The sequence below is a fragment of the Erythrolamprus reginae genome, chromosome 2 (assembly GCF_031021105.1).
Source record: "Erythrolamprus reginae isolate rEryReg1 chromosome 2, rEryReg1.hap1, whole genome shotgun sequence".
Lineage (NCBI taxonomy): Eukaryota > Metazoa > Chordata > Lepidosauria > Squamata > Dipsadidae > Erythrolamprus > Erythrolamprus reginae.
In genome coordinates this window covers 121,323,490-121,337,992 of record NC_091951.1, presented here as the reverse complement: position 1 = coordinate 121,337,992, position 14,503 = coordinate 121,323,490, and the positions used below count along the sequence as shown (strand labels likewise).

At 36.8% G+C, this 14,503-nt stretch overlaps 1 protein-coding gene across 1 annotated transcript; it reads left to right on the top strand.

Moving 5' to 3' along the window:
- Positions 1-205: 205 nt before the first annotated feature.
- On the top strand, positions 206-11,150 carry PLAC8L1 (PLAC8 like 1). The gene is made up of 4 exons (XM_070736741.1): positions 206-333; positions 2,737-2,876; positions 5,382-5,518; positions 10,998-11,150. The coding sequence occupies exons 1-4, from the start codon at positions 206-208 to the stop codon at positions 11,148-11,150; spliced, it is 558 nt and encodes a 185-aa protein (XP_070592842.1).
- Positions 11,151-14,503: the final 3,353 nt, after the last annotated feature.

Below are 14,503 nucleotides of genomic sequence, written 5' to 3'. Positions count from 1 at the left end.
TTACATTCATATTGAAGAAAACACATGCAGTAGAATGATTGGCCCTTCGGTGTTTGCTGTTTCCATTAACTGTCTTGAAAAAAGTTGGTTTTCCACTTTCTTGTGACACTACAATGCAGAATGCTGTGATGTCAGCATTCTTTGACAACAAACTTTAGCAATCTTTATTCCATTCTTTAATCTTCTGCCTAGCTGCTTCTTCCCAATGGACAAGTTTATAAGCTGCTGTTTTACTACAAAAAAGAAAAAGTCATTGCCTGACACAACACAATCTATATTGATCCTTTCTCTGCCAGTGTCTGGAGACTGGAGCAACTACCTATCTATGTTGGGGTAAGGAAAAAAGAATCCAGTTATATCTATTTATGTTGTTTATGCCTGGAATGTTGCAAAAAGCAATGGAGGTTATAGGTCTATTTCTATACTATAATTTTAGTCTCCAGAATGATATTTAAAACAACTTATAAAAGTATCTTAGAAAGTTAAAGCATTACAAACATCATAATCTACAAGATAACCACACTGTATTGGAGCCCATGTTCTGTATATTGTTCAATCAGATAATTATTCAATCAGATGGTGGATTTAGATGGATCTTCCTTGGCTGAAAATACTGTATGTCACCTCCTTTTTGCCTCATTTCTGAAAGAGACAGAACACAGTCAGTCGTTTATTGCCTTTTTTCAGGTCGGATCGAATGTCAGGCATAGAATCAGAATCCTCACGTTTTTGTGTGTGATGGCTTTCTCAGTATATCTCCCAGTAATTGTGGTTTTCCTGTGGATCAAATCTACTTCCCAGCAGTCCACTGTGGATTGCAGATACCAATCTACGGTGATGCTACTTGTTTTTCAGTAACATGATGGTTTACTGCTGGGGAGAGACATACATGAAAATGAAACCCACAAAATTCTTAACAACAACAACAAATTATGTCCCAAATTATAATTATATTGTATTTGTTTGAGAATAATATTCAGATAAATTGTACGTGATGCAGATGTATTCCAATGTATTTTATTCTCAAAACAATGCTGTGACAGAAGCTAAGATGTGAGACTTCAACTTCATAAGAATGCAGACATTTGAGCTGGGGTTCTAGTTTGGCATAGCCATTTAATCTCTTATTTATTTATTTATTTATTTATTTATTCATTCACTCACTCACTCACTCACTCAATCACTCACTCACTCACTCACTCACTCATTTACTTACTTACTTACTTACTTACTTATTATTAGATTTGTATGCCCCTCCCCTTCAAAGTCTATGTAGAGGACTTTCCCTAGAGTTTCACACCAGGACCTATTGGTTTATGGTATATGCCCTGCAGCTACTTGCCTGATTTGATGAGGATTTGAGTTGATGGATGGATAGAATGGATGGATGGAAACTGAACAAGGAGAGATTCAACCTGAAAATAAGGAGAAATTTTATGACTTTCCTTCAGAAGTTGTGGGAACTTTATCACTGGAAGCTTTCAAGAAGAGACTGGACTGCCATCTATCAGAAATACTGTAGGGTCTTCTGCTTGGTCATGGCGGGTGGTGGTGGTGTTGGACTAGATGACCTACAAGATCCCTTCCAACTCTGTTACTCTGTTAATGATTGCTTCCCAGAGAGGAAGAAGAAGACATCCAAACCAATATTTGTGAACATATTTAAAGATTCTATGTGTCCACTTAACAAAAGTAATTAAATTTCCGGGGGGGGGGGGAGTATTTTATTTAAAAAAACTACCAGCAAACCCGGACAATCTGACAGCTGGGCAGTTATGGATTATTTAGGTTCATTGCATCTTAATTAAAGGAATGTGTGCGGGACGTCTAAGTTATTTTGTTTGCAGTTATGAAAAGTGATGACCTGGAAGGGAAAAAAAGGGACCAACCAGAGGGAGTTGGGTGACATATACTGTACATTTAAACAGTAACAGAAGCTAGCTATGGAACTCCAAAAACTATAGTATCTACATGATTTCTGAAATACTTATGGAAGTATTTCATGTATTCTGAGTAAATATTATGAAATAGTTATTGTCATATATGGAAGTAAAACTAACAATTGCTCCTCTCTTATACTTTTTCATGCCTGGTTAATATACATGCTTTGCAAGACACCTGCTATCGAAAGTCTTTAAAAGCATCTTGAAAAATAAAAACCCATATAAGAACTCTGGAATCTTTTTCCTTCTTTCAAAAGTATGAACACTTTTTAGTTTAGTTTAGAAGAGCATTCATTGTGGCAATGAAAAGTGCTACTCTGAAGAAATGTCTGTATTTTCATATAGGACAGAAAGATTAATATTGGGCAGATGCATATAGAAATCTTTATAGATGCTGCAAATTAATGCTGGAAGTCTTTTTAAACAGCTGGGGTTTTTTTCTTTATTGAAAATGAATGTGGAACTGCAGTGCCAGGTATATTTTTAATTTTTTTTGCCTGTTGGCAATGTGGGAGATTAGCATCAAGAAGAGGAAATGAATTTGAAGAAAGGGAGGGCAGGTATTACAACAAAACAGATTGATATTAAAATAATGAATACTTTTCCTCCATCCATTTGCTGATCAGAGATTGCTTGTTCTATGAACTGCTTTGTTTATAAATTTCATTTCTTTTAACACCATGTAGTTTTCTTTTTCTTTCTTTCTTTCTTTCTTTCTTTCTTTCTTTCTTTCATCACAGATTGTCTTAACACATTTTTTATTTATTTATTGTCTATTTATTTCATTCACCAGGAGCAAAAATTCAGCTGAACCTGTAACAATCCAGCCATGTGCCATTGGTACCCTTGCTACTTCCAACAAGACAACCCTCTTACACACTGGAAACAACTGGTCCACTGGTTTATTTGATACCTGCAGTGACAAGACAATTTGTAAGATAATTGCACATGTTAGAATAGAATAGAATGATGCATATGTTCTCATTGTACATAAAAGAAAAAGATACATTTGTCAAGAATCATGAGGTACAACATCATGAGGTCAAATAAGCAATGAAGAAACAATCAATATTAATAAAAATCTTAAGGATGCAAGCAACAAGTTACAGTTATACAGTCATAAGTGGGAGGAAATGGGTGGTAGGAATGATTAGAAAAAACTAGTAGTAATAGTAGTACGGACTTAGTAAATAGTTTGATAGTGTTGAGAGAATTATTTGTTTAGTAGAGTGATGGGGTTTGGGAAAAAACTGTTCTTATGTCTAGTTGTCTTGGAACAGTGCTCTGTAGCGATGTTTTAAGAATAGGAGTTGAAAGAGTTTATGTCCAGGATGAGAGGGGTCAGTAAATATTTTCACTGTCCTCTTTTTGACTTGTGCAGTAAAAGCCAAATCTCATATGGGGGAGTGCGTATGCACGTTGGGACACGCAGCGGTATGTGCATCCTGAAAATCACTACCAGAGCATAGCGCCTGACTGTTCAAGTAGCAGACCATCTCTGGTCCATGGGATGAACTTGTGGGCAGTGTTCCCTCTAATTTTTTTCCAGTGTGGGCGGAAAAGTATAGTGTCTGAGCGGCAGTCCCTTTGGGACTGGGTGGCAAAGAAATCTGAATAAATAAATAAATAAATAAATGAATGAATGAATGAATGAATGAATAAATATAAATAAATAAAAAATAGGAAAAATTTCCCTTCTTTTTTATTAAAAGAAATTAATAACAAAACAAAACAAAAATCTGTTACTATTAAAACTAAAACAACCAGCAAAACCAAAACCACAACTATTAATAAATCCATGCTTTAAAATCTTCATTTCTTAAATATTTATCATAGTATTATAGTAATCTAATAATACTATGAAAATCTACCTGAACACCAATGCATCAATTAATATATTTCCATATTTACTTTGCTATAATTTCATTCAATATTTCCAAGCTCAATCCATTTTCAGGCACTTAGCATTTACTATTATTAACTCTCATCAATCTTCTACATTTCCATTTTAAATTCATAATGCAAAGTCATAAAATCATACAGTGGGTGTAGGGATAAGGAATGAACGTGGGTGGGGAACTGTAAGAAAAGTTAATATTGGTTTGACTAGGGTTACGAACCATTAATAATCGGGATGGCAATGGTGTGACCAACATGGCTCTGATAATAAATTGAACCTTGGAGATGAGAATCTGTTAATAAATTGGAACTTGGAAGAAGCCCAAGGTTTGGACTCTGATTTATTTCTCAGGTATTTATTGGGAAGCTGACAAGGTCTTTGTGCTGATATTTTTCTTAAAAGATCTTTAATGTCTTACTGATTTGGGGGAGATATGTAGAAAATGAGAACCTTTTTCCCATTAGAGAAGATCTTACTTTATAATTTAAAGCTAGACGTGATGGTTTTACAGAGGCCAAAATCGATGTTCCCATAACTGTTCAATATACAAGTAGTCCTCAACATATGACCACAATTGAGCCCAGAGCTTCCGTTGTTAAGTGAGACCAATGTTAAGTCCGTTTTGCCCCATTTTATGACCTTTCATTCCACAATTGTTAAGTCAGTCACTGCAGTTGTTAACTTAATTAATTTGTGTTAATTATAACTTAATTATGTTAATTTAATTCAATAGTGTTAAATTAGTGACTCAGATGTTGAGTGAATAGGACTTTGCTTGTCAGAAAGCCGCAAAAAGGGAATCACCTGATCCTAGGACCCCATAGCCATCATAAATATGAACTAGTTGCCAAGCACATGAATTCCGATCATGTGACTGTGGGGATACTGCCATGATTGTTAAGTGTGGAAAATGGTTGTAAGTCACTTTTTTCAGTGCAGTCACAAAATGAAGTCGAGGATTACCCATATATACATATAGGGGGAAAGCAAAAAAGGCCAATTATGAGGAATTCTGGGATCTGTAAAAGGAGTTTGTGCTAGCACTCCTTTTACAGATCCTGGAATCCCTCAGACCTGGGAGACATAGGTATTAATACTATGAGTATAACTAGTTGGGTGCTACAATATGTAATTAACCAACAATGTATGTTTGATAATGTTTCTTTAAGAGTAATGATTCAGTTGCCCATAAGAGGGAGCGAGTGAGCAGCATTCCTCTCTGGGGAGAATTATTGCAGAATTGCTGTGTGTAGAGAACTGTGTGCTCTGATCTGGTTGTATTTGTATATGATTGATTGATGTCTCTGGCTATCTACTACCACTCTGTATAGTTTTGTCTTTGGAACATTACATACAATTCTTTGACATGCTAACAGCAGGGATGCTTAAAGTACATATGCTTCACCCCTCCCCATCTCTGGGCTCCGAACTCTGTCTAATTTTTTGAGCCAATCCGAGCCCAGCACTGCAATCCTTCAGCTGACCGAAGCCATTGTGCCCCTCTCATCTCCTTCTGATCTGTCTGTACTTTGTGATAGGTATGTGTGGCTCGTTGTGCAGCCCTTGTCTGGAATGTGGACTTGCAAGCAAGTATGGTGAGTGCTTTTGCTTCCCATTGCTACTGGGTTCAACCTTAGCCCTAAGAGCTGGCATCAGAGAGAGACACAGCATACATGTAAGTCTATGTTGTGCAGCATCCCCCCCACCCTTAATGTCCTTGGCCATGAGCATCAGATTCAGTTCCAGTGGGGGATATCTTAGTCTGGAAGAAATCCACTTGAATAACTTAATGGGTAGCAATTATTAAGTTGAAAATCTTTACAAGGGTGAAAGGTTCAGAGCAGAACATAAAAAAAAAATCTCAGAGCTTCATAGTGCACAATATTGCCACTCTATTCTCTTTCCCCAAATCCCACATTTGTTGACTGCTGGGGTCAAAGATCTCTTTCCCTGAGAGTGCTTGGCTCCTTAATGCACAGTTAATACATTAAACCACTAAAACAGTTGCTCTTTTAGCCTGCGATAAAAGACAATGTGTTTTCAAATGGCATGTTTGAGACAAACAAATCCCTATCCTTTTTTTTAAAAAAAGAATTGAATAAAAGCAACTGTTTATCTTTGCCACAGCTGTAAAATTGAATTGTCCCCAAAGAGGAAATACACTTTTTCTATATAAGCAGAAAAACTGACGACCAAAGTCAATAATAAACTATTGTTTCTGTGCCAATATGTATCATTTGGTATATATCACTTGGTATACATCATCCAATATCCAACCTACCATTATCCAACATCCCAATGTCCAAAATTAAGTATGCATGTCCCTTCTTCTTCTATAGCAACAACTATTAACCTTAAGGTCAATTAATGCAAGAAGTATTGTAAACAAAATACCCCAATTCCTCATCTTACTAAATACAGCTATATTTTCTGCAAAACATGGCTAAACACATCCCTCCCAGATTCTATTATCAAAATAGAGACTATCATGTCGGTCTGATCATAAAATTTGTAGAAGAGGTGGAGTGGCTATTTTCTATAAAAAGTCCCTAAATCTAAAAAATATTCAAGTTACACATGGATTCATTCTCCCTGAGACTATCATCTGTGAGCTGTCCTTAAATACCACATTTCACTTCCTTCTCTGTTACCGAGCTCCTGATTATGACATTGTAGATGTAAATAAATTAACTACGCTACTAACATGGGCAGCCTTCTGCTCCCACCCTCTTATCTTTCTTGGTGACCTCTATCTACCTCTTATTTATTGGACCCTAAATGAATGTACAAATTTACTTTACATAAATGACCTTTGCTATCATATTATAAGCAACTGTGTTCCCTTCACTGATGATGTAAAACTATTCACACTACTGACAATGCTGCTACCCTTTAAAAAGAGCTTGACTATGTGTCAGAAATGGTTAAACAAGTGGCAACTTCAAATCTCAACCAACAAATGCTCTGCCTTACACATTGGCAAAAAGAACACAAAATACAAACTGGATGTACATGACTTTGTAGATGACCCCCACTCTCTTAAGGAAATTGGAGTACTCACCTCTAATGATCTAAGTGTCAGAGCCCACTGTTAAGAACATTGCCAAAAAACCCATTAAGAGTTGTTAACCTAACCTTGTGTGGCTTCTCTGGTAATATTGAACATTTTAACTGGAGCATTCAAAACATTTGCTAGACCAATTCTTGAATACAGCTCATCTGTCTGGAACCCTCACTACATATCAGACATTAATACTACAATTGAAAATGTCCAGAGATAATTCATTAGAAGAGTCCTCCACTTTTCTGTTCTCAACAGAATACCTTATGTCACCAGACTTGAAATTTTGGGCTTAGACAATTTAAAACTATGCCGCCTAAGGTCTGACCTAGTGTAGCACATTTTTTTAAAAAAAAACTTAATGTATGCTAATTGGAGTTAGGAGTCATTTTAACATTTCAGTAAAAAATAAAGTATTTGGTTTTTAAGATAATTACATTCCACATTTGCCAAATGGCACTACAGAAGAATACTGTAATATCCATCATCCACTTGTAGGAATGTATATTGAGGAGAAGTGGATCAAATAAATCCTTTTTACGTTTATGCAAACTGGATTGGGTTGCAATTGTTGAATTGGATCAATCTAATACAAATAAGTAACCATTCCTGAGTGTCTGAATTGGTCCAATTCAAAATGTCAGTTTGAATATAAGATCAGCATTGACTTCCTTTGGAAATCCAATTTGATTCAAAGTGGCACAGCCTTTTAAGAATAATTTGAAGCAAATAGTCAAACTGCATCAACGTGACAAAGATTTCCATTCCCCTAATGCTCATCTTAGGGCACGTAGTGGCAATTTGGCGATTCTCTAGTGCCACATAACTGAGTAAGCTCCCATTACTTGCCCCAGCTTCTGCCAACATAGCAGTTTGAAAGCATGTAAAAATACAGGTAGAAAAATAGGGACCACCTTGGTGGGAAGGTAACAGTGTTCCGTCTGTGCCACTTCAGCATTGAGTCATGCTGGCCACATGACCATGGGTGCATTTTTAGATAGGACTGGCTCTTCGGCTTAGAAACAGAGATGAGCACTGCCCCCTAGAGTCAGGAACAACTAGCACACATGTGTGAGGGGAACCTTTATCTTTAACTTTATCTTGTCTTTCCTTGCTTTTCCTGTAAAATGAAAACATTAGAAAATCTCCTGCCAAGGAAGTATGATATGATGAAGACATTCTTCATGGCTACCACAACTTAGGTTAGAAGAAAAGATGGAGTACCAGCACTGATTTTGTTTAGGGTACATGAGAAATATTGTGGTGTAACACAAACTATATGAAATGAAAGTTGCATAAACTGGTTAAACCTTAATATAAGTGCTTGGACATAGTATTGCATCATGCTCTGAGTAGTATAGATGTAAATATTTTCAGGAGGAAAAAATATACATAGGAAAGATGGCCCATTTTCAAATTATACTACTATGTGTAATAAATAGTGGCAATAGGAAAGGAATGGGAGGCATTTCAGAAATAATTACCACAGAATGATTGATCCTGCATCTTTTGTCTAGCTCCTTAGTAATTAAGAGGATATAGGAATGGTTCCCAATTATAGTTTGTCCTTGGGATAGACTAAATAAGTATGTAGTTATTACATTAAATTAATATTAATTTAATTTACATTAATTACGTTATTAAATTAAACTAATTATTTTAAATTAAAATCAGTTTAATATCTCTGAGCTGGTAAAAAAAAGGATTAGGCGGATATAGAAATGAAAGTGCTTGCTTAGAAGCCAGGAGACCATGGGTTTTATTCCTGTTTTAGGCTTGGTGACTTTGGCCAATCACTCTCTCTCAGTCCAACCCACATCACAGAGTTGTTGTTGTGGGGAAAAGAGGAGGAGGAGAGAATATTAGCTACGTTTGCCATCTTGAGTTACATCTGAGGTAATAAAGGCCGGTTAAAAAAATCTTTAGAAAAGCAAATTCAGCTGAGCACTAATTCAGCAGAGTGTTAAATTTAAATTTACCAACAAAGAAATACATCCAAAACAGTTTTGTTAAGGAATGTGCAGAACCCTTGAGTTATCAAGAATATGCACAGAGGAAAATATGGGATTCCAGCAGATATTCAGGAGATATGAGTAATTATCTAGTCATACAAGACAGATACATTAAAATATATAAAATAGTGTTTACTTTAGAAATAGCACAGTCAAGTTAAACAGCTGGTCATACACATTCAAATAAGTCAATATATCTCAATACAATAACAATATTAGAAGCCTGTCTTTGTCTTACATATCAGATATTATTATTATATTATTATTATTATTATTGTTATTATCATTATTATTATTAATATTATTAATAATATTAATAATTAGATTTGTATGCCGCTCCTCTCCGGAGACTTGGAGCGGCTCATAACAACAAAACAGTACAAATCCAATGGTTAAAACAATTTAAAACCCTTAATATAAAAAACAATCATACATCTCATACAAACCATACGTAATGCGGAAACGGTCCAGGGGAATCAATTTCCCCATGCCTGGCGACAGAGGTGGGTTTTAAGGAGTACCTTACAGTTATTAAACTAACATTGAACACATAGAGTTTACTACATCAGTCACAGTGAATCAGCAGAAAGAACACAGAGCAGAAAGAGAGAATCATGCTTTCTGGCTCCCTCTTATGGCAATTTGAAACACTACCTCTTAAAGCTATAGTATTTCAACACATATAACATTCATTTTTAGCTATTTATATATTGCAAACCCAACTGTTTTGTACATAGTACTAACAAGTTAGTCAAGGCGAAAGTGGAAGAAGCATGGTCCATCCCATATTTGGGTAGACTAGGTGGCCCTGATAGATCGGTCTCATTGGAAAAACAGTTCAGCATAGGCATGTCTTTCTTCTTCCAATTACTCAGTAGTAGGTTGTTGCCAGTTTGGACCAATTCTCATATACTAGTGGTGGAAATTTCTACCCAACCGCCAAACCAGCAGCAATGGCTGGCTGTCCATGCCTCTAAACTAGCTCTCCAGTTACCGTAGCCAGCAAAGAACCCTCTTTGCATGAGCAGAAGCTTCTGTGCATGTGCAGAGGGTCATTTGCGCGATGTGATGGGGCAAAACACGCATTTCCATTACAATGCGAACTGGTAGGGAAGGTAACTGGAACCCACCCTTGCAACTAGTGGTTATTGGTGCTTTGCAACCCAGGTATTGTAGTCTTCTTTTAAAATGGGTCACAATTTTAGGATATTGCCATATCTTTCAAGCTTTCATTCTCACTTGAAATCATATACATTCAAGGATTCTTATATGAATCTTGCAAGGTTTCAGAGGATTGTGATGACTTCCGAAGATTTTGGTAATCAAGATCTTGTCATTTTATTTCCTGAAAGATCCATATTTTAAGTTCGCACCCATCCTTCATACACACAGTGCTGTACTCTATTGTTTCTTTTTTATATGTTGTAAGCTGCCCCGAGTCCCCAGAGAGGGGCGGCATATCAATCAATCAATCAATCAATCAATCAATCAATCAATCAATCAATCAATCAAACATCAAACAAACAAACAAACGAACAAATAAATCTTCTTTTAAATAGCAGAGAATACATCTAGAAAGCTACATCAATTTTAAAGATCTGTAAAAGTATAATCTGAATGTCCTGTTTTACTATTAACTATTAGTATTAAAATAAGGCAGCTGAGTTAAATCCTGTCATATTTGGAATATATCTATTTAAATAATTGTTAGGAGTTAGTGTGATTACATTTAAGAAAACTTTCTGACATTAATATACTGCCATAATGTACATTTCTTCAATTCTTTGCTATTTCTATGTGTCAAGCACACATGCATAGAAATACACAGCCAACAGTGTATATCATCTGTTTGCTGTTTGGCAAAGTGCTGGGAGGCAGAGGCCTTTTTTCCTTGTTTTCCTCCCCCAAAACTAAGGGGCATCTTATACTCCACAAAATACAGTATACATCTATATATCTCTATCTATATATCTCTATATCTGTCTCTCTCTCTACCTACGTACCTGTCTATCATCTATCTATATGAAAAATGGTTTCTAAGTCTGTCTAATATGGAGAGATTATTTTTGGTTCTTCTCCAGGGAACTCTCTGCGAAGACTGGATGGCAGTTCACTGCTGCTGGCCTTGTGCAATCTGTCAAATGGCTCGAGAAATGAGGATAAGACCTCTGTTCCAGGTCTACAAAATGCATCGATCCCCTCCTGCACTTCTGGTCAAAGTTGCACTTGTTTAAAATTGCTCTCCCCCTCGTCTCCAGGGGCCCCTTTAAAGGCAAAAAGATGTTCCGTGTTCTCTTCGCTCCAGCCACAGTAGTTCAAAATGCCATCAGGCATCTGGATTTTGGCACCACAATATATGCAGTCAGTTCTGTTTGCTTTGCATCGTATTTATCCTTATGGCTTTATCCATCTGCATTGTCAGGACGCCCAAAGTATTCTGACATTTTCTTCTTTCCCCAGAAGCATGGCTCAGTTTTCAAGCACAGTTTTAAGGGTTAACTTCACTTAGGTTTTCTTCTTCAATTCTTGCACATCCCTGCAGGCAATTATGCTTGACAGATGATCAAAAGCAAACTCTCCAGTTCTGTCAATTTATTAACTAATCAGCAGCAGATGAGTTTAAATGGTGCTCATTGTGAACTGGGGCTACTGTTCATGAATCATGCTGTTTGTTTCCAAAATGTGGTACACATTTTATTTCAGCCAACCTTTTGTTCTGCTTCCAAGAATCAAATGTGGACATATTCATACTCCTTGCCTAGGATACACTTTTGTGAAATAACCAGAGATTCCAGCAATGTGCAAGTCCTTAGGGTTGGAGCCCACAATCTTGGGGTGCAGATGGCATATTAGAAATGTGGGCTCTCTTCCCAAAATGGCTGCAGGGCATTATTAGCTTATTCAAAGATTGGATTCAATGAGCGCCATGACTTCACCTATTAAAAGCATCTATTTATCAGCATTTTCCTTTGTCCTTTTCTGGGGAAAGAGGGATATTTCTAAAGACAGCTCTAGAATGCCTCCAACCATCTCTCTTGTTTTCCAAAATCGACTATGAGGTTCATGTGGGTGGGTGGGGAGTGCACAACATGGTCCCAGCAGTTACATTTTATTTGAGCTATTCCAGTTTTTCCCTTTTTGTTAATGGAAAAAAAAATCCCACCACAAATAGCACTGGAAGCTTGGAAAATATCAAAGAAAGTTTCTGCATGATCACTGAAGGTGGTGGGTGGGAGTGATGGGGCTGGCATCAAGTTTAGGGAGCCCAAGTTAAGGGAGGGTTATATAGCAATGACATGGCAAGTTGGGTAGCTGTGGTTGGAATTCTTTTCTAAATATCAGAGGCAGTAGGCCACATTGAAACAGGCTTCAAAACTACAATATATATTACTTTTAGTACTAAGGAGTAGGAATGGGATGTTGGTATGCCACTAAGGATGGATTGTGGATTAAAAATTATTTTCTGTTATATAGGAAAAGAAGGCCATTCTGATTTCATTAGGAAAGGTCCTCATTTTGCCAGCAGCTAAAGTTTTTTTTCTTTTTAAAAGGGAAGATTTTTGTTATCAATATTAGCATTATTCCAACGAGTCCTTTTTTCCAGTAAGTAATTTTACTGAAAATAAGCCACAAACCCACAGGTAAATCAATCAATCCATTAATGCTTTTTTAATTTCATATCAATTAGATTTTTGGTTATTCTGACATGATGATAGATATCCCCAGCTTGGGGGATGATGCTGTTAGAAATTCCATCTACATTTTGAACAGCGAGGACTGCTAGTTTGAAAGAGGGGCTCAAAGAGGCCATCTTTGTCAACAAGCCCTCTCTCAATAGAAGGGGAGATCTATGACATCGTCTATCTCCAGTTTACAACAGATCAGTTCTAAGAGGCTCCACACCCATTTATACTAAGGTGACCCTGAGGATAAACATAAACCTCCAGGTGACCTCAACAATTCAAATGACCAGCTGTCTGCAAGCAATATAAATTATTCCATTCTCCACCATCCTGCCAGAGCTTCTTGAATGAGAAGTGAAATTTCTTCAAAGAAAAATGAAGTACGGTTGCCTCCTGGAATATAAATTCCATCATTTCCTGGTGGTTGTGGAAGGAGAAAATAGAGGTAATTCTTTAACAGTCACCCAACACATTAATCCAGAGATAGCCATTACGTCATAAAACAATACATGAATTGGAATGACCTTCCCCCCTCACTGTTGGGAAATTTCTCCTCAGTTCTAGGTTGGATTTCTCTTTGATACATTTCCATCCATTACTACTTGCCCTGCCGTCTGAAGAGTAGGTCAACCTCCTCTGTGACTGTTATCTTCTCTGCACTGTTTCTAGAGTCTCAGTCTTTTGGTATTGTGTTGACCAAAAGTAGACACAATTATCCAAGTTTAATCTTACTAGTGCAGTATGAAGTGGTACTAACTCTTCACATGATCTTGATACTATCCCTCTTTTGTTGCAACCTAGGACTGCGCTGGGTTTTATGTTTAAATTATTTTTAATTTTAAGTTGACATTTATGACCTGCCTTGGATTTGATTGTGATGCCTAACTGTCCCTTCTCCCAAATCCATGCACTATGCTCAATCTACAAAAAATAATTTTGAATAAGTATCCTAACTCTTTATGACTTAGTGTAAAGTATGAACTAAGGCTTTTAGAGGTTCTTTCCATCTAGGACATGAAAATTACATGAAGTAGGCTTTCCTTTCTATGTAACATAAATCTCCCATATGACAAATTTGACACTTCTTCATCTGGATTAAAAACAAATATAGAATTACATTTTGCAAGGTTTAGTTAAATTCAGCATGTAATCTCTTTAGTTAGATCAACATTATTTTTGCAAGTTTCCAGGTGTCTAATTAGTAATGACATTAAGTGTGCATTTTGCCTTTGTATTTTTACCACAGTAGATAGCAACCAATGAACATTCTGAACATTTCTGTGGAAATAATTTGACTCAGATCCATAGGGGGCAGCTGCAAAGCAAAGCAACAAGTGCTTTGCTTCACTGCATACCCTGGAACAAACATCTTCTGAGCTTGCCTTGAGGATCTCAAGAGGGATTCAGCTATGCCAAGCATTGGGAGAGTTACTTCATGACTTGGTGGAGCGAATCTCACAAGCCTTCTGAACAAGTTCATGGGATATGCAGATAGTCGCCTTAGCTCTTTCTTCCAGTACCATGATCTTAATGAACTTTACTCCTCCCAGGGGTATTTTTGGCTGGAAGAAAGTTCCCATTAGTGCAAACCAATTCATTCTTCTTTTTGGGTGCCCTCAAGTCAGTGTTGGCTCCTGGTGACTGCCTGGATAAATCCCTGTAATTTTCTTGGTAAGGATTAAGATTTGCTATTGCTTGCTTTCTAGGGCTTGTTCTGCTGGACTCTCTGGTAGGAGCCTCCCAAAAATTCAAAGGTACAAATTTCACACACACACACACGTTTGAAAATTCAAAACAATGTTCTTTATCACAAAATTCAAAATAAACTAAGCACTCTTTTTGTATTGCAAAGAGCACTCATCCTAAAACAACCTGGTACTTTGTGCAAGTCCCTTATCAGTTCA

Excerpts from the sequence above, each read along its gene's own strand:
- PLAC8L1 (XM_070736741.1), top strand. The coding sequence starts at position 206 with ATGGACAAGTTTATAAGCTGCTGTTTTACTACAAAAAAGAAAAAGTCA. Across the intron at positions 334-2,736 it reads AACTACCTATCTATGTTGGG|GAGCAAAAATTCAGCTGAAC; the intron begins GTAAGGAAAAAA and ends TTCATTCACCAG. Across the intron at positions 2,877-5,381 it reads CTGCAGTGACAAGACAATTT|GTATGTGTGGCTCGTTGTGC; the intron begins GTAAGATAATTG and ends ACTTTGTGATAG.